At 47.7% G+C, this 26,039-nt stretch overlaps 1 protein-coding gene across 1 annotated transcript in view; it reads left to right on the forward strand.

Moving 5' to 3' along the window:
* The window catches only part of LOC126539539 (phospholipid-transporting ATPase ABCA3-like), a 143,470-nt gene that overhangs the window by 93,937 nt on the left and 23,494 nt on the right, over positions 1-26,039 (forward strand). The window contains exons 3-13 of the mRNA XM_072285242.1: positions 2,076-2,306; positions 3,631-3,915; positions 8,114-8,345; positions 13,071-13,259; positions 15,329-15,510; positions 17,216-17,338; positions 18,160-18,274; positions 20,222-20,376; positions 20,804-20,959; positions 23,524-24,100; positions 24,629-25,173. Of these exons, the coding sequence (XP_072141343.1) occupies positions 2,076-2,306; positions 3,631-3,915; positions 8,114-8,345; positions 13,071-13,259; positions 15,329-15,510; positions 17,216-17,338; positions 18,160-18,274; positions 20,222-20,376; positions 20,804-20,959; positions 23,524-24,100; positions 24,629-25,173 (2,790 nt within the window). The remainder of the gene's footprint in view (positions 1-2,075; positions 2,307-3,630; positions 3,916-8,113; positions 8,346-13,070; positions 13,260-15,328; positions 15,511-17,215; positions 17,339-18,159; positions 18,275-20,221; positions 20,377-20,803; positions 20,960-23,523; positions 24,101-24,628; positions 25,174-26,039) is intronic.

The raw sequence follows: 26,039 nt of genomic DNA on the forward strand, positions 1-26,039 counted from the left end.
TACTTCGTATATCCGTCTAATAATTTACTATTGCGATCGATGCTTCGCCTTTCGAGCGAAACTGCGACTTCTTTGGTATTGTAGTAGAATTAAGAGCATTGTCAAAGGGGTTCTAAATTTACGCGACACGCTTCACCTGCCACTTAATCGTACTTACGCCCTCTATAATTCCCTCAGTCTGCAGTGTCTTCACAGTTCAACTAACGCTTTCAACTAATCTTTTTTGCCGATAGTGATTGAGAAAGGAAATAGTTTTGCAGAACATGTATACGTATATGGAAAAGAACGTAACCCTTCCAAGTTGTGCCAACTGCTAGCAAACGATTTTGATATGGCTGTTCAGCGTATTTTGACTCATTTATTTTGTACGTTTCCCTTGCATTGTCTGTATTGATTGCAGATGCAATCTTTGTGGTTGTATATCGCTAAATTGCACTAGCGGCAACCAGTTTAGCGTTGCATTTTTTATTACTTCACATCACATGACTGTTTCTGGCTTTCTCCTGTGTAGGCTCCCCCCTTAGTTAATACCCCAACAGGGGCCTTTTACTAGAAGAGTTGATTGTTGGGCTAGTTGGTTTTCCATGATTGAAGTAGTAACTAAACGCGATAAAAACCACAGAGACAAGAAAGGTGGACAAAGACAAGCGTCTTCGTCTCTTTGTATTCTTGTCTCACTGTTTTTTATCGCGCTAACTTAGTACTTCAATTAGGGACTTCTAAATATGGTTAATAAATGATTATGACTAATACAGTTCAACTTCAACTTTTGTTCATTAGTGTCCCTTTAATGCGGGGACGAGAAAATGCACCTGTCGTGTGTCCCGTCCTGTCGAGCATCTGTGTAGTGTTCGTGCTCGTGTGCCTGAACTTGTACTGGTTTTATTAATACGGATGTACAAACTCGTACAAACATTTGTAATGATGCGCAAACTCCGTTGTTCAGGTAGCGAAATATTTGCAGGCGCCAGGCTTCTGGAGCTGCGCAAGCTGTCACTTTTGCTGTGTCGCACTTTGTGACACAGGACATGCTCCGTTCGCCATTCGCTGTGGTCGGACCGTGAGGTAGCCTCAACGCCGAAAAATGCGAAGGCTCTTCTCGAGAACCCCGGGTGTCGTATATGTTGGACATACAAACGGAGCTTTAGACCACTACCATAGCCATTACCGCGTAGGTCACTAGCAACTCGGTAGCCATTATGGGCACTAGCTCATGCGCTTTAGAACGAATGGCCGAGCTCGTAGCCATTTTAGAACTAGCAGGTTCTGGGACATCAATAGATACCCATCCCGTTTCTACGTAGTCTGTCGATGCCTTCGTTTAAACGGCAGTTAGCGAAACTGCGGTTATATATATCTTTAGAGCGGAGCTATTTAAGCGCCAGCCGCTGGCGTTGAGCGTCGGTGTGCCTCGGCGTCGTCGGCGTAACCGAGCGAATGAGCAGAGCGAAGGATGAAGGAGCGAACGCGGAGCGCAGCGGGGTTGAAAAGCGAAGAGAGTGCGAGGAGGAGGAGGCTATACAGTGAAATCATGAGGCGGAAAGTGGAGGAGGGTGTGGCGAAAGCGTGAGAAGCGCATGCAGTGCCGTTCTGCGGCGACGATGGCTACGATACACTGTAGCTATACGAGATGGCGCCAGACTAACGCGCGTCGTCTGTCCACCGATGCGGTGCTGCAAGTGCGTCCTACGATATATCTAAACAAAGCGCTGCATTAGCGGAGGTCTGTTTGCGGCGGCTGCTGTGAATCGCGCCCACGCGTCACCCACGCGCTGGCTCTCAGGATCTCGATATTAGCGAGGCATTGGCGCCACACTTCGCACCGTTTGCAACGTGCTGCACGAGACAGATTGTCCGCGCCAGCCAATTAATCGCGAAATGGAAACACGTAAAGAGCTGCGCTTTAATTTCGCATTAGGGAGCATCGTAATTGTTGGTGAATTTTTTTTCTAACCTTCACCTACTAGCAACCTTACGTCCAGTCATATAGAGAGCTGGCGGTGGTTAGCGTGGCTTCTCCACAAACATAGACGCTGCCCAGGCTTATACAGCATGTCTGGCTTCGGTGACCGCAGGTCATTCAGAAGGTCCGCGACGACCTGTCCATAACGGTCGCCGAACCGGTGGCCTCGGACGACGACCTTGACGATCTGGTGGAGAGCGGCTTCGACTACGGCTCCGTGGTTGGCGTTGCCTTTGAGAACGACCTGAGTGACCTGAACAACCTGCCGGGCGAACTGCGCTACCGCGTCCGCGCACCCGGCCCCAGGTTCGACGTGCGCGTGCGTTACTGGAAAATGCTGGAGGTATGCACGCTTCTCGACGAGCGCAGGTCTGCTTGAGGAGAGGCTGTCCTTGCCTACACTGTGTAATTTGGCCTGTCGTCTCGCCGAGTCGGAGTCTGGGTAATGAAAGGTGGAGACTCCCGGGGAAAAGCACTGAACTGAGCTCCACGTCTCGGCCGAGTTTTTTTTTTTTCGATTGAACGGCGTTCCTGATTTAAATAAGTACCTTTCGGGTCCCACTGACTTCGGTAAATCGAGGTTTGAGTCTAATAGAAAAAACGAAAATGCTGTCTCTGGATAACCGCTGTAAAAATGTGCGCCGAAGTACAAGCAAGCAAGGCGTGGCGTGGCGGGGCAGGACAGGCGAGCCCGAAGCGCCAATAAACTAGTCATGACAAGCGTAAACTCGTGCAGTGGGTCTCAGGGCGACTGTCCTTGTTGATTACTGAAACGCGGGAAGGTATTATTCGCCTGCGAAAAGCTCGTTGTGAGCTGTCTGAAACATGCGAATACTCGGAGGGGATCAAACTATAAAGCAATTCGCTTTGCACAATGTTTGAACTACAGGGCGTCTAGTTATCTAAAAAAATATATCACAACACATTATTACATCGAGATAAGGAAAATCTCGTAGGTGAACACAGCAACGCATAAATGCAGGATGTAATGTAACGTAACATAACGTAACGTTTTCTTTTTTCGAGTAGCTACAGCGCCGAGCCACCCCAACTGATCCCGGCCACGGCGGCCGCAATTCGATGGGGGCGAAATGCGAGAACACCCGTGTACTTAGATTTAGGCGCGCATTAAAAAAACTCGAGGTGGTCCAAATTATTCCGGAGTCCCTCACTACGGCGTGCATCATAAGCAGATCGTGGTTTTCACACGTAAAACACCACAATTTAAATTTTTTTCACCCTAACTGAGCAGTCGCTGTAAGAATCTATGACGTCACGAGGAAGTTTGTAGGGGTAAGGGAGATGGGTACTGGTGCGACATCTGCGACTTAAGATTTTTTGCTCTAAATGGACCTCGTCAACCTCAAGGCGCCCTCAAAACACCGTGTTCTGATGCAATAGCTATTCTACGAACTAGTTCCGGTTATCGCGACGTCAAGACGCGGAAGGTGGTCGCTTGACAGTGGAAAACCGTGCCGTATTGGCACTCGCTTCGGCTCGCTCGGTCGTCTGCTACGTCTGGTAACGAGCCTTCGCTCGTTGTGGGGCCCGACGCAGCAGCAAGTACTTGTGCGGTTGCCCACGTAGTCTCATGTGTCGTCGTCTTCCACGTCACATATCTTCCACCATCTGCTGGGCCGCGGGTTGAACTCGGTCGTTGAACGCAGGTTCCGGGCCCGCTGGACCTGGCCGCGACGGGCGAGATGCGCTCCCTGCTGCCCCTGCAGTACTCGCTGGAGCGCCACCTGCTGCAACAGATCTGGGAGGCCAAGTTCGGCGAGCCCCCCGCGTCGGCCCAGCTGCAGATGCAGCGGTTCCCGTACCCGGCCTACTACCCCGAGAACTTCAACACCACCTACAGCCGGCTGGTGTTCCGCTTTGGCGTCGGCTTCCTGCTGCCCTTCGCGTCGGTCGTCGCCAAGATCACTGACGAGAAGTGCTCCGGAATGCGGGTGCGTTGATTGAACGGGCCGCTGTATGCAGCGATGGAGCAGGTTCCCTCCTGCTTCGTTACTGCTGGGGAAAAAAAAAGAAAAAAAAAACCCTGTTCTAACGCGTTTTGCGTTGCCCAGGGTATAAGGCAACGGGGCGGGTGTGACTGGCGGGAAGACCTTCCGGTAGGTAATGGAGCAAGTTCCGTCGCTATAGGACGGACAATGCCTTTGTACGGACAGGGACAATTTAGACGCGTCTCTTGATAGTACGTATTAAAGCAGAAGGCGTGTATACGCGATGCGATACACGCCTTCCCAGTTTTGATCCCCGGCCTCAGCGGTCGTGTTCCGATGGGAGTCCATACTGAAAAAAAGAAAGAAAGAAAAAAAGTCCCTGCACAGTGCTTTTGATGCACCTCGAAGATCCCCTTGAGGGATCTTTTGACGTGCAACCAATGGACGGTACACGTGCATTTTCTTTTTTTTTTCAATTCGCCCTTCATCGAAACTAGGCCGCAGTGGCTGAGCTGTTGCGTCGTTTGTTATTGAGATGTGCAGGCATGAGCAAATTTCAGGAGACGAAAAATGTCGGGAAAATGAAAAAGTTCATTTTCACCGCCTATAGGGCACGTGTAGCCGGAAATGAAGCCCACGTCTGCGTGCTCGATCAATGCAACGCATTGATAAAATTCCACGTCGCACGGCTGCGACATGTGAGAATTTTTTTCTCTCTCGCTAATTTTTTAAGCTTTTTCTTCCGAGGGTATGTATATGTATGCATATTTCTACGTGGAAAGAACTACGAGCCTTCGGGCAACCGTGGTTCCAGTAGTCTGAGTTGCTTGGTATTTTCCTAACGTTCGTCGTCACGTAAGCCGAGTACACCAGGCCCACCATTGCGAGTTCAGGTGTCTTTATTGTTCACCGCCGCCGGCGTCGTGGGTGTCGAAGGCAGAACTAACTGTAAGGGCTTTGCTCGCCTGCACATCCATTGTTCGCGCGAACTCGTCGGGGTCGACGAACTATCAGAGCGCTCGTCTGGGCAGCGCCGTTGGTTTTCTTTTTTATGCGCAACTTTCTTTTTTTTTCTCCCGAGAACCACCTGTTCTCGAAGTGCACAGCTGACACCCAGACGTGTAGCAACAGCGATGACTCTTCACAACCTGTGTAGTGCAAAATACGCTGCCCCTCTGGAGTAGCGTGATTTTGTTCCCAATTCAATGTATTCAAACGTTCATTCGCAATGCATATATCTACATGAATTTTTCAGGACCCGCAGCCATCGAATATACCGGATAATCGTGTATACGGGTATCTGGCGGTCATACACAGAGTGTACAGCATTTCAAAATTATGCCCCGCTACTAACTGATATATGTACAGAGAAACTAGAATGAACAACGTATATACAAACAAGTTCAATTCACTTTGAGAATACTAGGAGTCAGAACAGTGCAAAAAGACAAGCAAGCACGCCAAGCGTCCCGTGGAAAAAAATTGCCTTCAGTGAAATGTTCGTGTGCTGTCTGTATATCGTACTCTGTTTTTTTGTTTGTTTTTGGCGAGTGAACTGTAGGGTTCTGTGTATCCGCAGCTCTGGTTCTCACTGCCAAACAGAAACAGGTTAACACAAGTCGCGCGCTCACAAATGTGTGCACAGTGAGTGAAATTGACGAGCTTTTCTTCCGGTGCCAGACTCTCGTTGATTGCGACGGAAGTAGCAGTGGTGGTTTAATGCTGGAGAGAAGACGCTTATTGCTGTAGCTCCGTAGGGTGCACGGCGCAGCATCAGGGGGAACTTGTAGCGCTTGCCACACTGCTCGCGTTCGGGTGGCGCGCACTGTGGCCGCACCTTCGCAGGCTGACGGCGTCGTTAAGGGGAAGCTTTAGCTCGGGGCCGTCTCCGTATTCCTTGTTCAATGCGACAGCATCACGAGTCCCACGAGGCGGAATTCAACGCCGGCGTTGTCCGCAACGAGTGGCACTGCGTATCGATGTGACCTCATCAGCGTCTTTTATGACATCATTAGTAGTACACAAGATTGTAAATTGTATGTCAACGTTAATTAGTTGTAATTAGGGGCAAATAATTTAAATTAACGTTAATTAAGGTGGATTAGAGTGAAGTAAGGGGAATTGAAGTTAGCACAAGTTAGAGTAAGGTGACTTAAGGGGAAGCTTTAGCTCGGGTGCTCCTATTTAAATACACGTAAAAGGGGAAATCGTTTTTCTCAGCAACCACTGTACCAAATTTGACGAGGTTTGTTGCATTTAAAAGAAAAACTTAAAATCTAGTGACTGTTTGTTTCGAATTTTTTAGTTAGGCCGTCAATATTTTATTAAACATTGGCAAAAATGGAAAATTTTCAATAAACGATACTATCAAGTTTACAACTCTGTAACTCAACAACAAGAAATTATAATCAAATTCAGGGAATTGAATCTAATGGTACATCTAAAGCGGACAAAATTGATGTTACACATGAATATAAAAAAATTAGGAATGTGGAAATACAGCTTTTGCAGAACCCTTGTAACAAACGTAACAAATTCACGTAAGATTTAATATGACATATCGAATTTGTCCGCTTTGAATGATATAATGGATTCCGTTTACAGAATCTCGATATCTGTTCTTGATGCAGAGCTATGAATTCGTAAACTTCGTGCTTCTACATTTTTCAGACTGTCGAATATTTAAAAAAACTTTTTCACAACATTCAAGCCCTAACTCGAAATTCCGCTTCCAACAGTCACTGGAATTTAACTTTCTCTCTCAAATGCAACAAATTTCATTAAAATTGGTCTAGGGGTTATCTCAGAAAAAAGTTTTTGCTTTTTACATGTATTTGAAAAGGCCGCGTCGGAGTTGGGCCCGAGATAAAGCTTCCTCTTAAGGTACAGTAAAGCGAATTAAGGTGGATCAAGGTTGGGGTACAAATTAGAGCAAAGGTTTGTACAAATCAGGACAAGGTAGATTAAAGCGGATTAAGGTGATTAAGGTGGATTAAGGTTGGTACAAATTATAGCAAGGTGTACTAAGGTGGATTAAGGTAAGGTTGTGAAAAACACGCGACAATATGCGACATCACGTATCGTGGACGTAAACAATAAATTAGAGAAGTCATTATGCTTTCGCATTCAAATCACGTATGGATACGTGAGGGACTGTCAATTTTTCAAACACATCTAAAACGCAGAAATGAATTTGAGACAAGCGGTGCGCCGATTTCAATGAAATTTGTTGCAATTGAGGGAGAACGGTAAATTATAGCGACTCTATAAAGCAAATTTAGGGCCTCTAATTGTTTGAAAAGATTCCAGGAGCTATTAGGTCAGGAAGGAATTGGCGCACCAAGTTTACAAATCCGAACCTGTGCATCGAAAACAGATATCGCACTTCTGTAAACCGCATCTGTTACAGCATTTCAAGCGGAAAAAATTTACTTTATGAATTAGCAGCCTACGTGAAGATGTTATAATGTTAACGAGGGTTTCGCAAAAGTCCTGCTCACAAATCATTGCTTTATTAGACAGCGATGTATAACACAGAAATTCTGTGCACTTTAGGTCTGTTAATTGTGCATGAAAGGTAAATATTGCCATCCATCCGACTGTAAGACTAAGCTGCAAAAAAAAAAAGTACGTTTCTCAAAAAGAAAGCGTCGCAGTTGAAGAAAAAAGCGTCCTGGTCCAAGATTAGAATCCAGGACCAGCGCCCTACCGGGGCGGTCGCTCTACCATGTGATCAAATCAGGAGGCTAGTAGATAGCAGAATGAGGGCGAATTAATCGATAACTCGAAGAACTGGGACACTGAATATGGCAAATCAGTTCTGAGGAAGCCCGAAAGGCGGTGGAGAGACCTTCCTCCATTTGCCATTAGCAGATGCAGTTTACGGAATTGTGACATGGTGTTTCATTGCTCAGTTACAGTATAGTAAACGTGATTGCCGAGTTTCCTGAAATTTTGCTATTTAAAACACTTCTCGTAAAGAAAAAGAATAAAAATGATCACAAGCTTAATAAAATACCCCGTTCTTGCAGTCCCTAGGTTGTAGCGTCCTCTTGTTAATGTAACAAACCTCGGCAAATTCGGTGCCGTGGCTACTGAGAAAAACGATTGTCCAGTTTCCACGTAGATAGATAGGAGCCCCCCGAGCTTAAAGCAGCAGCTTCCCCTTAATGCTGCTCGCGCACGCACGCTGCCGACGCAGGAGCTGCTCAGCATCGCCGGCACGAGCGAGCTCGTCTACTGGGGCAGCCACTTCCTGAGCTCGTCGTTCAGCGCGCTGCTGCTCAGCTGCGTGTGCATGCTGTTCCTGTACGTGTTCGGCTCGGACCCGGTGCTCGGCTACTCGGACCCCCTGCTCGTGCTCGTCGTGCTGGTCAACTTCAACAGCCTCGCCATACTGCACGCCATGTTCATCTCCGTCCTGCTCACCAGCAGTGAGTTTGTGTGCGCGTATACTATACGTGCGTGCTTATATATTTCGTATGCACCGGATGTTTCTGCGAAGTCTATAGGCGATATTTTTGAAAAATCGCCTGTGGCAGCTGGTACAATTCTAGTCCTTGAGGTGATCTTCGCGCTGAGGCGCGAATATTACTTGCGCGAGACAATGGAAATGCATATTTGACTAATTAACAGAACGCCAGCATTTAGATATTTAGTAACTAATTCTCTTAGGCACGTATTTCAATTTACAAACTGTAGCCGGTGAGACTGCAATGGCCTATCCATTTGAAAATACTTCTGTGGATTACACTATTTTCGAGATATGCGCCATCAAACTGACGGTAAAAATGCACTGTCGTTCTACTTACTTGCTTTAACGAAATGCCGTTTTATGTATATTATCTTAACAGTAACTGGACGGCCAATGTATATTTTCATCACAAAGTTTGGGAATTAATATCTCGAAACTGGTGTCATCCTGATAATTTGTTCCAAGTTGCCTGGCGAACTTTCCGGCTACAATTTGTAAATTGTAATTGTAGGAGCTACCTTGCCGCACGTAAGGTACCTAGTTAGAAAATTGATTATGCATTTAGATTCCTCGTTCAAGGAATGTACGCTTCTTTGATTCAATTCAGCTCAATGACTAGAAATGTGCTATCTGCCGCAGGTGATTTTTAAAAATTCTGTATGTTGAAAGAAATTAATCTCACGATGACTGTGGACGGTAATGCGACTAGCATTTAAGCAACGTAGCGATACACCGCGTTGCACGCCAACACACCGCCATCTTCTCAAGTAGAAATTATATCATAGGCACATAATGTCACCCTCGTCCATTAGAGTATACGTACCCATAGTTCTCGCCTCTGATATACAAGTACAGACACCACCGCTCTTACACGTATCAGACCAGCTCGAAGACTAGAATTGTGCCAGGTACCACAGGCGAATCTAAAAAAAAAAAATGCCTAAGGTCTTCGCAGAAACAGCCCGTATACGCGCATTGCCTTTGATGAAAAGGTATCGTACTCCTTTTTTAAAGCGAAGATTTCTGTGGAGGCTGTTGGGTCGATCGCTATCTCGCCGGATATATTTGTGTATACAAAGGTTATATGTGCACGAAATGAAAGTTCTAGAAAGTACGTGTGCCTCTGTTTCGCGTAACCTGAACATATGATTTCGATTTACAGGCATCTCTAAAGCCCACCGATCTGTTGATGTAATGGTGAATTGCGTTTATTGGATTCTTCAATTCGCTATATTTTTTTTAATGAGCGTTTATACGTGCTGCAAAAGAAAGGAAAAAAAAACAAGTTCGCGGCACAAAATAAAAGCGAAACAAACAGACCGGGAAGCAACCCACCTGTAGAGAAAAGGCAAAACCGACGCTTCCAAGAAAGTAAATGTACCACTTCCAAATGTGCCGAATTAGCAATTGCGACGTCTGCACAATAATAACAATAACACTAAATCAGATTTCAGCGTCTCTTTATTATCTGTACGCAGTACTGAGTCCGCTTTATCACATCTTCTGTGGCTTTCTTGATGACTGACGCCGGAATTCTACGGCATACATCCGTTATTCTTGTCTTGAACTCATCTGACTTCGTCGTCTCGATCATGCAAACTCGATCTTTCACATAACCCCTGGCAAAGAAATCGAGTGGAGAGAGGTCAGGTGACCTAGCCAGCCAATTTAGAGGCCCATGCCTTCCAGTCCATTGCGCATGAAAAGTCTCATCCAGCCAGTTTGGTGCTCGGCTGCTGATGTGTGCTGCAGCGCCCCATCTTGCTGGTGCCACAGAAGTGGAAGACGTGACAGCAGGAATTCGTTGATAAACTCATCCACCACTCCTTCAAGGATTTCGTTCACGTAAAGCTGTCCAATCAGTGTGTGATCGAAGAAGATGGGACCGATTATAGCACCGGCATAAATTCCGCACCCCACATTGAACGACCACTGGTACTGGTGCTGATTGCGCTTTACCCAGTGTGCATAGTAGTCACTCCAATAGCGTGCATTATGCAAATTTACCTGGCCGCTTCTGTGAAAATTGGCTTCATGTGTCTATATGATGTTGCTCAAAAAAGTCCGGTGACTCATCAGCTTTTGTGAGGACCCATTTAGAGAAATCTAGACGATTCTGCAGCTCACTGCCTTCCAAGCTTTGGTGCAGGTTAAGGTGGCACTAGTGAAAGGTCAAGTGATTTATAATCCTCCAAACTGATGACTCGGAAATTGGTATCTGGGGCACTATAACGTAAAACTGTTCCAAACTTTTCTATTCCCATTCTTCAATCAGCCTCCGCGATTGGTCAAAAACATTTTTGCACCACCCCCACTTCACCTGTGTGTCACGCGACGTCACGAAAACCGCGATAGCTCCCCATCAGATATGATGTGTATACGTTGATTATGCACAATTTGACTGAACAAAAGAAAAATAGTTATTTCTGATTCAACGCCTTTTCGCCATAAGCTTTGGCTATTGGTAAAAAGTTTTCGGGCTGCACCCACTTCACTTGCCTGTCACGCAACGTTCACAAAACCGCAAAAACCCACCGCATCTAAGTGACGTGTACGTGTTCAAAATGCATTAAAATGACGAACAAGACTGAATTTTCTTCTGAATAGCCACAGGCTGCCCCGTTCCGAAAGGAATAAAAGATGGCTGCCGCCGATCGCTCAAGCACTCGCTACTGCCGGAGAGCATGGGTTTATTTGCGTATAATAAAACTTTTTGCGTGGCTGTGTAACGTTTTCGAGCACTTTCGGCACGTTTACGACCTCGTTCTGCCAGCTCTTCTTTGCTGAGGATCCGGTTCAGCGTCATCCTTAACCTTCCGTTTCATGCCGCCAGGATTTTCGACCGGCCATCGCAAGCAAAGTAAGGGAAAGCGGACCAATCGCAGACGCAGACACCACCCTCTTCATCCGGTTATCGATATTCCATGCAGTGGCTCGGCCCCATCGAATCCCTCTCTATTTGAGCGTGCTCCTCGCCTCTTGTCAGCCAATTAGATAGACAGGCCGCTCAGTGCAGGCAATGTTATTCGTTTTTCGAGCAAACAAAAGTGACCTGCTGTGAAAAAGGAGAGCATTTGATTGGTCTGTTCAGAGAACCATGCAGGTGACTGCCCGCTTCTTGCGTAGGCGGTTACGCAAATTTGACGTCAGGAGATTGGAATAAAAACATATTGGAATAGTTTTACGTTAGAGGGCCCCTGCACGGCCGCATCCCGCACGCTAGCATAAGGGTTTGAAACCATACATGCTAGAACATCCGTGAGTAAGCTAGGACTGAATAACGAGTCCTCTGCAGGTGTTTCTGGAAGCTGCCGGTTTGTATCAGGGTTTGATAATTTCTGGCGATCGTCGATGCGTTTGGTCTACCATCACACTTCCATGACTGATATATATTTGCATCCTTCCTCTCGTTGCCGTTTGCAACTCCCAAGGCAAGGATCATATATTCCTTCTGCTCAGTAGAGAAAGACCTGGCGACTGGGACGAAATAAAACGAACCTTTAAACTTTTTCAGTGACGTTGTCAACTCGCTTTTGTGGTGATAGGCTTGTGGCAAAAAAAGAAAAAAAAAGGCATCCGTGCACTTTATCTACGCTAAGACAACAGCTATCACAGCTTGTTTCCAACTAACAGCAAACGCGATGTCTTGCTTCGGCTGGCACGCGGCAGATAATGCACTAACTCGATCACGATGTTTTTCTTTATTTCCTTTATGTCGTTCTGGCTAACTCACTGGGAGGCTGTTCGAGGTTGCTGCTCTATGATGGGGGTGGGGGGCGCAGTCTCGTGGTATTTTTGATATTTCGCGGGATCTATTTATCAGTCAGCAAAAATTAGTACGCAGTTATTACGTCGCTGAAGATAACGCAGTTAGATGTCATTTTGGGGTGACTACAAATGACTCATTGACACTTTGATAATTAGGACAGCACTTATCGAGTTAGATAATTACAATTAACGAATTAAATCTGAGTAAGAAAAAAAGAAATACTGGCGGCTATTCCGTTGTACTGAAAAGAAGTTGCACTAGGTATTACTTCGAGTAACGCAATTTCTCTCTTCTTTTTTAAATCTTGGTGTATGGTTGTTGGGACACCGTGGGTATAGCCCAAAAGAATAAACAGGACGTACGTGGAAACACGTTCTTTTTTTGCTGTCATACGTTTCGGCTGGACGGTTTCGTGCAGTGTAACTGATGGCTGTCTACTCCAGCCCGCCGTCAGTTGCACTTCGCTCCTTGAAGAGGCACGGAGTGTGTTGAGTGAGCTCCCGAACAACTTTCCACGTTGGTGAACGCGGTTTAAATCATGGATCCGGCTCCTCGAAGAGGTGCGACGGAATGCTAATGTATTTCTCTCGCATTTACCGCTGAATCGCCACTGTATTCCTAACGTGTGGATATAATTCAGCGTTATTGTCGTGTTTTAGTTGACCGATAATTCGTTTATTTATTATCATTACCTTAATTGAACCGACGAGTTACCGTCGTAATATATGGCCATCATATCCTTTGTGCCATTAAACTCCATGATTCATCGCCGCACGTACGCCACGCGCCTGCTTCTAGTAAGTTCTTGCTGCTGTAGAACACCACCTTACACCCGCCCCTCCCCCGCCCCCCCCCCCTTTTTTTTTCAATACTAGACATTTGTTGAAGTGGCCCAGTGTCTCGTCTTTCGTGCAGGCCGGCTGTCCATCATCTTCTCGATGATGTACTGGATCTGCAGCATTGCCTTCCCGTACCTGATGCTGCAGAACCCGCTGGGCCGAGGATACTACCTGCGCAGCCGAGCCTCCAAAATCATCACGTCCGTGTCGCCCGGCATGGGACTCCACTGGGCGTTCATGGTCATCGAGCGCTTCGAGCGATTCCGTGAGCGCGCGTTTGTTTATCCTCCCTCCGAAACGATCTCGATCCCTGCGCGGCGCTTGTGACGGGCTGATGAGAAGCTCCGTCGCTTGTGTTATCGTGTCACTTCGTGTCAGTGTTTTTCTGCGACGCCGTTTCCAAGATCAACCCGTACCAACTCGCCCATTGTGAGTTATTCTAAATGTATATACTAAAAGGCCTGCTCTTTGTATCGGGTTTGGTGCCTCGATGCGATTTTGTCGTAGAAGTGTACTTAACGTCTACTTCATTCTAGGCGGCTAATTCTAGTCCTTTTTTTACACCAGTCGTTGCCGAATCTCTTGATTCCTTCGAACCAAAGCGCGCACTGAAAGCCCGTCTTCCTAAGGAAGCAATATGGCATATGAATCAGCCTTAACGTTGCTTGTGACTAATAATTTCCAGTGACAATAAACACTGGACAAAATCTCTCATCGACTGTGATGTACACATTAATCCCGTAGCCGGGACTCTCGGATATAATGGCAACAACAGCCGTGCACTACCTATACGAAGGTATATCGAACCGGAACAGAATCGACAATCCAAAATATAATATAATATATATATATATATATATATATATATATATATATATATATATATATATATATATATATATATATATATATATATATATATATATATATATATATATATATATATATATTGCGAACTGGAACTTAACCGGCACGTTACGGTTAATTTGACTCCGCAACAAAACCGAGATGTACAACTACTCATGAGCTTTTCAAGTTTTCGTTCGTGCATTATCTGCCCTTATGGCTCAGCTTTCTCATCTCATTTGTCAATGCGCACGAGTTTGCTGCCATCTCAATAGTGGCAGCATGGTTATCGTGGCGTTCGACGTGGCTCGTCGGGAGGCAGGAATGCTGGCAGTGTGCTACCGAACGTTTGAACTTGGTCGCCGTAAAATAGTGCACCCATATCTAAATGCTTCGTACAGTTAGGTTGTCGCTTTCGCATAAAGAGGAGCACGAGAACCCTCTCCCTCCCTTTCTTCATTTCTTTTCCAGTCTTAGGGTGCTGCTCAGACGCGCCGTTACTGGCATTCCATAATTATCCTTAAGTTGGTCAAAACAAACAGAAGCCGTTTCAAACCGGGTTCAACCGGTATTTTTTTCTCTTCCGAGTTGATTCGGAAATGAACCGTTCTCACTGAATCGGAAGGAAAACTGGAATGAAAGAAAGGTTCCAGTTCGACATTGGCTTGGCGTGTCCTTCTTCTTCGCGTAAAATAACGTTTGTCGGTGGCTTCAGCTGACTTTGTTACTGAAGTACGAAGCAGCGGGGTACTGTAAGTACAGCAGTTAGTTTCTAGCACTTAATTCACCTTATATTAGAAGCGTAATGACCTGTAAGATGTCAGAATGAAGCACCTACCACTGCAAGTGTCCGCGTACAAGGACAGGCTGAATTTGTCTCGAAATGGAGTCAAAACGGAATCACGAAACGCTGTCCAACTGCAAACAATCGAATTACGCTGAAATAATCACGTTCACGCATTTCGGTGACTTCGCGGCCGAGACCTTCCAATATTCTTGGTGGGACAACCCAGAACATTGAAACGACGCGTGCACGCGTGTATAATTAATTAACGCGTGCTAGGCCCCATTACGGTGTCCTCAACATGTGTGAAACTGGTGCTGAAATCGCCACAACTACGTCCGAAACGGTCTGCCAGCACACCTACTAGGCGTCTCGGTTCTCGTACCGTGGCCGGAGACGGCGCTGGCACGCGTGTGCAATTGAGGAACATGTACTACAGCACCGCAACAGGCACCCCCTTTGCACTCGTGACAAATATGCTTCACTGCGACGCATTGCTTATGTTTCAACGCAAAACAAAACTGCAATGCAGCGAAGCTGACTAAAAAGACGCGACCATTGTTCAACGCATGTCAACTTCTCTTCACTAGTGTCGGTGTCTCTTGGGGACTGTTTCGGAGCTATGAGGCGCCGAATGGGCGTGCAGTGTGATTATGTGGGCATAGCTTGCATGTACCAAGTTTATGAGCACTTTTTTTTTAAAGGTGGCGGCGTGCACTGGGGTAACATGCGCGAATATGATTCGACGCTGGACAACGTGAGCCTGTCGGAGCTGCTCGTGGTGAACGTGTGTACCTGCTTCCTGATGGTGTTCCTCATCTGGTACGCGGACAACATCATTCCCTGGGGACCGGGCATCCACAAGCCGCCCTGGTTCCCGTTCCTGGTACGAAGTCGCTACGCACGGATTAATGTATGGCTACTACATCTATAGCAGGGGTGTGCATAATGTATTTAATATAGTAATTACGAGCATGCTGTATAGTTTTGATCCGCGGACTGAACTATTCGCCTCGGGAATTAGATGTTTCACTTCCTTCGAATATTCAATCATGGCAGAATATGCGGGTTTACTGCGATTACGGGAGCGGCACCACGTGCCCGTACCGGTAAAGCCGGCGATAGGTCGGCATAATCATTCACGAGTGCGCTGACTCATACTCGCTCCCTACTCATTTCGCAGACGTCAGATGGAGCGAGTGTCGAAGGAATGGACGATAGTATCAACAGGAATGAGTTAACGCGAGAACGAACTAAAGTCGGTGACTGTACGTTTAAGCGGACGTGCGAATAGAAGCGACTATGAACGAGAGTGACTGCTGGTGAGCACGAGTCTATAGAAAGGTGGGTGAGTTACTCGCATGAGCATGTACATAGAGTGAGCATATAACTTGCAAAAATATTGGTGTGCAAGTATAAGTGACTATTCGCTTTTTTTGCCGATCTATTGCCGACTTATACCCGAGAAGACACGTGTTACCACGCGGCATCGTATGCGAAGTGACGACGCGTCTGAAAGATGGCTGCTCCGATATTGATGGAGCCCAAATCCACGCCCCAGTGTCGGCTCCTACACCGAGTAACTGAAATCAATCTCGGAAGGATATGCTTTTGCTAACTGCATGAGCCGAAAGCAATCGCAGAGCCGGAAACGCGTCATGGACGCTATGTTTTGACCACCACCTATTCGAACCTGTCGAAACCTGATGGAACTTGTTGGATGGAGTCGTTCATGCACGACGCGTTGTATGTCTGATTGCAGGTGGAAGGATAACACACGTCATCCACTAAACTCGATAATCCAAAATCTTGCGTCCCTTCTGTTTTGCCTGAAAGAAAGGTTTATCTCAGTCAGGTGTTTTTCTGGTGGTGTGGCTTGGCTAACACTGTTGTCCTCTGACCGCTACAAGTGCGCCTTGTAAGCCATGTGACGGCCAAAAAACTGGGCGAGAAACGGGTCAGTAGAAGGCGGGAATGGACACTGACTTCACCAGCAAATGCATTTATTTTGCAAACGCAATATATAGTCTGAAGAAATGGAAGGAAAGAGGGCTCCAGAAAATTAACACTTCCAAATAGCATTGTATATATGAAGAAAAGCAAGTCTGTTTTCTTTTATTGAATCTACTGTTTATTTTTATATTTCCAAACAAAGAGAAAGATTATCAGATACTCTAAGGCCGTATTTACGGAATACTTGTTTTAGATTCGTCCAAAAGATTATTGATACCGTAACGCCATGTCAGCGCCACGTGACTCGAACATCACCTTCATTGCGATATGCGACACTGAATTGCACATCGTCTATAGATTAGTTGTAAGCTAGGCGACATGCGTATCGGTCTCATTTTCATCCCTTCCTAAACTTTTGTTTCATATCGTTATGAAATGATCCCTCCGCGATTTGTACCTGCTACCACTAAGGCTCTTTGCCGGCGTTTTTAGCCGTGAGCGGCGTTCTTAGCCGTGAGCCGTTGGTACTTGTTGGGTGACCGGCTTGAGTTTTTCTGTGCGGTGGCAGAGTAAACTTCGATCTACCCAGCGAGGCGCCAGTTGACCACAATTGTTAACGACCCCTCCTGCACGTGCAGAGAAGCTATTGGCTGCCACAACCAGCGAGGAATGTGAGAATCCGGCAGAGCGTGGACCCCACCCTTTTCGAGTCGGATCCACAAGATCTCAATCCGGCCATACAAGTCATCAGCCTCAAGAAGGTATGCGCAAGCTGCAAACACGCAAAAGGTAGCGAAATACAGCACTCCCGCTCATAACAAATTGCTAAATGAGCACGAATTATTCAAGTAAATAATTTCAACAGTTTGCTATAATTTGGGCCGGTCAGTGCATACTTGGGCGAAGAAACAGCGCTTTTGAACATGGACAAGCGGAGAAGACGAACACGAGCGCTGAACAGCAGCCATATTGTTTATTCTTAGTAAAAGGCCACATATATGCGGCCGTCGCCAATTGCACGAGTGTAGGACACGTTTACAAACCGCATTTAGGATATGCCGACACTTTCTTCAGCTAGGATACGCAAGGTTCAGTGACAAAGGATTCACTTACGAATAATTCGGGATAATTGTGGATGGCTAATTGCTTCAGAAATCTAGCCCGTTCTTTGTTCCCGATACCTTTTCAAGATTATGCATTGATCAAAACCTGTATATATGCCACGATGACCGCATATGAGGCCTTTCGCTACAAATAAACATCGGGGTTTCTAGTCGGCTCACGTGTCGTCTCCTCTTGTCCCGTTCAAACGCGCTGTGATTTCGCCTAAGATGAATGAATGAACGGAGAAACGGAAAAGATCGCAGAGGAAATAGAAAAAGAACAAAGAAAGACGAATAAGCAAAAAGAAGACGAAATAAAGAAGAATGACGAAAACAGGAAAGGGAAAACGCTGAAGACCAGCGGTAATTACCTTTCCTGTTTTCGTCTTATTGTTGTGCGTTTCTTGCACTCTTTTGTTGCTCTTTTTGCGTCCACCAGTCGAACTATATAGCCACCGCTTACGACTCTGTCTTCACAGTTCTACCGGAACTTCCTCTTACAACGCATCAACCTGAAAATTTACCGGCACCAGATCACCGTGCTCACCGGACCAGCCGGTTCTGGCAAATCGACGATGATCAAGATGATTACAGGTAGATTGATTTTACTGTATGCGATTGACATCTACGTCGCAGCATGCTCGTTTTGCAGTGCACAGAGACAAGGTGCAACATTTTACGCTACAATAATGCAAATATGTCGGAGTGGAAGAAGCGTCACTCGAAACCACGAAGTAAATTTTTGTCTGTTTTTGTTATTCTGATTGCGCTATTCTGTTCCGACTACATTCTTGCGTTTATTTCCCTTCTTCGTTCGAAGAAGTATGTAAGAGGACACGCTGTTTTTGCGTACTGGGTTGGACGTTGCGCCGCTAAGCCCGAGAGCGCGGAATCGGATCCCGGGCTCGACGACCGCATTTAGATGGGGGAGAAATGCAAAAAGCGCCCGTGTATTATGCATTGGGCGCACATTAATGGTCCCTACGGCGTATACCTCATAATCATATCGTGCTTTTGGCACGTCCATCCCCACAATATTTAAAGCGAAGCTATCGTTGCCTCTTCCTTCGGCTTTTACTGCTGCTGCTACTGTCTGGCATACCGCGCCGGGGGGGTCAGAGCGTGTGTATACATGACAGTTACCGCACAAAGGGGGAGGCGGGGGCAGAGGCGGGAAGAGGGTTAACTGACAGGGAGAATGTGACGTGAGGAGGCAGACTGGCGCTAGTACTATATAGATACGACAGCGGTTGCAGGCAAATCGGATAAATTTAAGTTCAAGGTTCACCATGCACATTTATCGAGTGGATAACTTGCGCAGGGCGTGCAGCAGCAGAGCCGTATTGCGCACTGTAGGATCAAGGCAACACTACGGAAAGGGTCACATGGCAAATGAACACTTCGACGTACGCCGCGGTAGCTTTGCGGCTATGGCATGACAATGTTCAACCCTCTCAGAGGTCATGAAGTATGGCGCACAACAACGCCTCAAGCAAGCACGTCGGCCTGTGCGTTTTGTCTACTGCACAGAAAAACAGCAGTGGCCCAGTGCACGCAAGGTAACGTTTAACATAACTCGCCACACTCGTGTTGGACCAAACTTTGAAGAAATTAAACATTCGCCGTCAACATCACCGCTAATTATCGGTAATCAAAGCAAACGGCACAGAAAGCTTCGCTTACATCGATTCCCACAGTGCAAGGGATCCGCAGATTTTTTTTTTTTTTACTTCAACCTTTCCGATTTTTATTTGTTGCGATTCGCGCATTCGTTGTACTCGGAAATATAATTCAGCTATGTTATAACGCACAGAATAGTTATTCAGAACACCAGCCACGGCGGCTCAGGGGCTATGGCGTTCCGCTAGTGAGGAGGAGAAGGTTGCGTGTTTCATTCCCAGCCTCGGTACGAACTCACGTTGTAGAAACCCGGGCGGCGTCTCTCATATAGCTCCAATGTTACTTGGGGACGCTAAAATCAATCAATCAATCAATCAATCAATCAATCAATCAATCAATCAATCAATCAATCAATCAATCAATCAATCAATCAATCAAAGAGGTTCTACTGGGCGCTCAAGTTGCCTAACTGTACACTTAACGTATCAAGTTATGTCTAACAGACCTGCACGCAACTGTGACACTTTTATTTTATTTGCAAATGCGGTCGGCCCAAATCAGGACCAAGACGTACTGTGTGGGAAAACGACCATCGTTCAACTTACAATACGCAGTAAGCAACAAGAACAGCACTCTAATCATACATCCTAATGCTGGAATCATTCGGAAAGAAGAGCAGAAAACTGTTCGCGAGTTCTTGCATTTAGAACTTGGGCTGGAAGCCAATTTCAACCATACGCTGTTGAAAAAAAAAAGTATAACACTCTCTGTAATTTTGTTCCTTACCGTTTCAAATATGTTTTTTAATGTAACTCTCGCATTTCCACTGCGGGGCATTTGCGAGCCTGGGATGACCACGCAGTCTGTCCGCACCAGTGGGAACGTGACGCGTGGGGCGTTGACGTCGTGCCGCGCTTGCAGGGTTGGTGCCTCCATCTAGCGGCCAGATAATCGTGGACAACTACGACGTGGTGCTGCACACCGAGGAGGCCCGCGAGCGCATCGCCTACTGCCCGGCCGACAACGTGCTCTTCGACGAGCTCACCGTCGAGGAGCACCTCATCTTCTTCGCCATGGTGAGCTGTTGGGCGCCGCGCATGGCGTGCTTCGCTGAGCGCGTTGATGCGAAACAGGGGCGCTGTTTAGAACATGCATGTCCCCCCGAGACGACGAACACGTGATGTGGAGGTATCTATTTCGAAAGTTGGCGTTAGAGGCTGGCAGTGGGCTGTTCAAATAAAAGTTGCAGCGTCTGCTACAGTTAAAGATGCGTGCTAAAGTTTAAGCGCTGCGCAATTTCGAATGAACAATGAAACGTGCTGGAATATTCGCGTGACTATATGAGAAAGCGGAAAGCAATCTTCGCCACCAGACGTGTTTGCAAGAAAAACGGCGCCATTAGAAATCGCATATCATAAGTCAGAAAGCCGCAGTCTATAAAGTAGGGTGCGAATGATTATTCTCTCTCCTCCATGGACGTGCACACAGTTTTTTTTTTCGCAGCTGAAGGGACTGTCCGCGAGCAGGATCCGGGTCGAGATCAACCTGCTGCTTACCGACATCCAGATGTCGGCCTACATGAGCTACCGGCCCTCCACCATGTCGGACGGAATGAAACGTCTGCTATGCGTCGCTATAACTCTCCTGGTTGCGTCCAAGGTGAGTTTGCCCCCAGAGTTTTGTATTAGCTGCGCAGGAGAAAGGACCCCTTAGATCGCTGAACTGCCATGGCTCTGCGACGGATTGTCTGGTGGAATATAGTCAACATACGGGACAGTGAAAAATGGAACAACAAGAGCGCTAAATTTCAAAACCTCATTTCGCTATATGCATACAGCCACGCATGCGTATATAATCTAGCCTTCTCGTGGTTTTTGTTTTTGTTGCCACCACTTCGATGGCCCCCATCGCAGAGCTATCGCAGCAACTTGGCGACGAGGGGTGAATAGTAGCAAAGGCAGCAAGGTGCAAATAAAGTAAACAGCAAAGAAGATTAGTAGCTAGTCCGTAATGAAATCTGGCTGAGAGCCAGTTTATCTATTTGCCTGTTCAGTTTGTTTGCGCCTTTTGATATGCTTCACAATGATGCAGCAACTAGCCTTCACTTACACGCTTTACGGTTGGAAGTAAAGTGTTATGTCTCAACGCCACAAAGGCGTTAATTGGACGTTGGCCACGAGTCAAACCGCCATCAATCCATCAGCGCCTATCTAGACGTCAACAGAGCGTGGACACCGACTCTTGACGGGTCCCACAAAAGGCCCTCACCCCACCTGGCAGCCTGAGCGAAGGATGAAAAGGAGGGGAACAACGGTCGATGACACAAGCGTCGCAGGTTGCTTTCTTGCCACATATTCCAAACCAGTCTCCTCGGAGGCGGAGTTACTGCGGGTTGTTGCGAGCATGGGCGTGGTATCGCGGCAGAGTCGAGGAGTGTGGTTTGCTGCTGGGACAGGTCTTCAGGTTGCCTAGTCGACTCGCCTAGGGTTAAAAGTGGAGGCTTTTCGACAGCGAGAATAGAGGGTCCTGGTACGAACTCGGACGTTTGACTTGCTCTCGCATGGAGTGGGCTTCCCTAACTGGAGCCGTGTAACTAACCAAATAAACCCCTTTTTATTCATTTTCTACTACCTGACGTATAGCAGTCGATGGGCTTGGTGGATTCCCTGTCCTATAGCGCCATCCCAAGTCGCAACTTCGGAAAGGCTTCTTCGGATCGGCACGTATTCGCTTGCGCAGTGAAGTCAATTCTCGGCCTGCGAGTTTTTGTCTTCTCAGTTAAGCTTCCAGCTTGCTGCTGGGTAGCCGCGCGCCATTGCCACATACGTATACTTGCACAGGATGTTGTATGTGTACTTTCATTTTATATATTTTCCCGCAACAACCCGACGGCGGTGCGGTGGCCCTGCTCTCGGTGATTACAGCGTTATATGTCTGAGCAGACGGTACAGATTCCACGAGAAGCTCACGACAGTGTTATTTCACGGTGCTTTACGGCACGACCGACGTCTGTATATAGTCTTAAATTTGCTTTCCGAACAATAGCGTAACAGAAAGCACGACAACATCCTGCAGCGTCTCAATACGGCGATGAGAATTCCTTGGACATTTCCCACGTGGCATTCCTTTCATCTGCGCGCGCCCAGACGGCGCCCGAGCCTCACATAGACGCACAAACAAAGGAGCCCACTTCGAGATGACAGCCGCCTCCTTTCGTGGGAGCAATGACTACCGCGAAGACCCCTCTACCTGAACCTGACAAGCTGAACTAATTGATGAAAGGGGCCGACGTCGAAGGCTACAGCGTCCACCTCGCTTTTCCAGATTACCACGCAGTTGCGCCACATGCGGGAGCAGTGGTGCGACATAGGAGGCGGAGACGGCGGAAAAGTGCGACGTCATGGGAGGGATTTTGCGACTGAGTCGACGATTGTGATAAATAAGAATAGCAATATAAAAAAATACGGTTCTTCACCAAAACAGCGTGCGGTTGACTAGTAGAAGCAGAAACAAATGCCACGCCGATCAGCGCAGCCGGCACAACGCGTAGCAGCTGTAGCGTTAAAAACGCGCGCGCCCAAAACCAAAATCGACAGTGTGGTTCAGATGTTAATCGCATCCCCTTGGTGCGTTGCACTCAATTCGGCTACTGAGGTCTATGGGAGTGTGTGCTCTTGTTGAATCTCTTTGAGATTGTGCGTGCGGCCAACATGCCTCCTGTCTACGTGCCTATCGACGTGTCGGTGATGTTGCAGTTGTGTGCTGGCTAGAAAAAGTCGGCGGCCTGTACCTGTGCCTTATTCTTTAGTGGACTTGTACTGAGGCACTAGTCGATGCGTCAGAATAAAGCAGTAAGCCCCTGCTGCCACGATCGGCTTGCTTCGGTCTCTTCAAGCCCTACACCGAGGATATATACGCTATGATGTTTTTAAGTACTGTGAAGTTCGTAAACGGTCGCGCCAAACCTTAACTCGGAACCGAAGACTGTTCGAATGGGGCCAAGCCAGGACTGGGGACTCGCCAGTGACGTCTGCGGCACAAAATAACTTGTTCTTGGGCTAGTTGGTTGATACATGGTGAAGCCATGGTAGCGCAAATAAAACGCCCAAGAAAGACAAGAGCAGACACCACGGACGCTATACTACTGTAGTATAGTGTCTGTGGTGTCTGGTCTAGCGGTGTCTGGTTTAGCGGTGTCTGGTCTGGTGGTGCCTGGTCTCCAGAGCAAGATCATGGTCTTCGACGAGCCGACGGCCACCATGGACCCGCACAGCCAGCGCGAGGTGTGGGAGCTGCTGCTCAAGGCCCGTCGCCACTGCTGCATCCTGCTGACCACGCAGAACCTGCGCGAGGCCGACGTGCTGGGCGACAAGGTGGGCATCATGAACAAGGGCCTGCTCTGGTGCAGCGGCTCGCCGGGCTTCCTGCGCGAGCGCTTCCGCGCCGGCTACAACATCCGCATCGCCAAGGAACCCGGCTGCGACACCGCGGCCGTCGAGGCCGTCCTGCGCCGCCACATCCCGCACGCGGCCGTCAAGAACGACTCGAACACCGAGGCCGAGTTCGCGATGGGCGCCAACCCGGGCAACCGGCGCCTCACGGCCATGTTCAAGGAGCTGGACCGCGAGCGGCGCAACCTCAAGATCGGCGCCATGAGCGTCGCCATGTCATCGCTCGACGAGGTCCTCGACAAGGTGGGTTATGTGCTCATTGAGGGCAGAGGGGGTGGCGGCTTCAAGGAAGTCTTGGGCAGCCTTCGATGCTGTCTGAACACAATTGCCGTAATCGGGAAATATGCCGGTGACTTATCATCGTCAGAAACAGAATGTCATTTCGGGATCCGTACGGGTCGCATAAATAATTTTCGTTCAGAAGGGCATATGATTGAGCTTTCTGCGTTCTGTTCACTCCTCTGTACCATCTGTTATTGTTATACGCCATTTCTCAACACGATGATTAAGTCATTTTGTTCTGACAATGGCCGGTGACTTGCTTGATTTTAACTGACCAGACGGTATTCAGTCCAATTCTTTGCCAAAATAATGGTAATCACCTATTTAGCGTGGCTTTCCTTCCTTTAACGCTGAGCGACCGGTACTTCCAAGTCACGAACGGCTTAAGCTCTTTTCGAGTGGAGTATCAGGTGAACTGTGTGCAGCTACCACGTTCAGAAATATCTACACCACAGTTGATAAGAAACAAAGGGGGTACGAGCAGGAAGGACGTGCGGTTGTGCTTGTGCCGTTCACTTATGTTGCTGTTGATATTTTCTACCGTTCCGCGCCATGGTACTTTTGTTTAAATTTTGAACTGCCTTAGTTTGTTTAGTATTGTTAATTATGTACGTTACAAAATTACCAGCTATTACTACGCTGTCATGTACAACGTACCTTGCAGGTCCAGTCAAGCTGCTTACGGCAGCTTTTAGCCCAAGGGGGTGTTTCTGGTATGTACTAGAAAAATCAATAAAGTTGAAGTTGACCTTGAAAAAGACTATAAGAAGTAGCATGACGTCAGCGAGCTATAGCCCCTGCTTGAGCCTTCCGTTATATTCTTTATGGCTAGGCTTCAACGCCAATTGTCACGTGACGCTCCCAACTAGTATGTTTTTCTTCCTTCATGTTTCCGAAAAAAAAAGAAGAAAAAAACTCGCCCAGCTTCACAGCAGCAACTGTTTCGTGCCTGCGAATTCGCAGGTGATCCACGACCCGACCTTCCAGTCGGGCATCGAGACGGGCACTCCCGTGCACACCGATGACGAGCCGATTTACAGGGCGACCAAAGAACCGGGCAGCAGGACCTGTGCGCGGCAGCTGGCGTGGCTGCTCAAGAAGCGGTTCTACATCTGGCTGCGGGACTGGAACCCGCCCGTTGTACGCTGCCGGCGATAGATGGCGCGAACAGCGCCTGAAGTCGCTATTGCCATTCCGCCAAAGCGAACGGCGTCGCTAGTTTTAAGATTAAGATGCATATCAGCCGTGGTCGGGTAGCGTAAGAATGCGGTGTGCATTACAGAGCCCCTTTAACAGGCCCGTCAGAAAAAGTTTAGCGTCGTCCAGAGAGCGTTCTATTGTAATAATGTTTAAAAAATGGTTCCGTAGTAGCCGAAGGAGAAGCAAGTGAAATTTTGCGAAGCCGTGGTGCGAGCGACCTATACCTGGAAGGAGGTGATCGTATCCCCGACCTCTCGACCAACGCACGCCAGCGACACTGCCTTTGTTCATCCCAATAATCGTAGCCGTGGATCCACGGGTCGTTTGCTTGAGGAACCCCGTCTCCTTCTTTTATTTTTTTTCCTTAGTACGTTCGGTTGTGGCTCGCATTTATACGCAGGATGTTTTGCGCACTCTGCGCTTGACGGGGATTCGCGATTTGTCCTTGCGCTGCTGGCGCTGCACACGTGCGTCGCAGAAGGGCCGCGCGTGTGCCTCTGTTTCTGCCGGCGGGAAGACGGGAGTGGCGCCTCCGGGAAGGGGCACTCGGGTCCTTTGCCCGAATTTTCGGCTCTATTCACGGCGTTTAGGCAGGCGTAATAATTTGCAGACGCGATCGTCACCGCGTGTTCCACTGAGCACACTTGTCAGTTTGCAACGGCCAAACCTGCTGAGGGGGGCCCCTTGAAGAAAACCCAGGTGGTTCCGCGCTGCGGTGTCTCTAGTATCTGAACCGCGCGCGCATCAGCACTTGAGCACGGCCGAGAGAGAGAGAAAGGGGGCACGCTGACGTGTATACGCGAGAG

This window comes from Dermacentor andersoni, chromosome 11 (assembly GCF_023375885.2).
Source record: "Dermacentor andersoni chromosome 11, qqDerAnde1_hic_scaffold, whole genome shotgun sequence".
Classification (NCBI taxonomy): Eukaryota; Metazoa; Arthropoda; class Arachnida; order Ixodida; family Ixodidae; genus Dermacentor; species Dermacentor andersoni.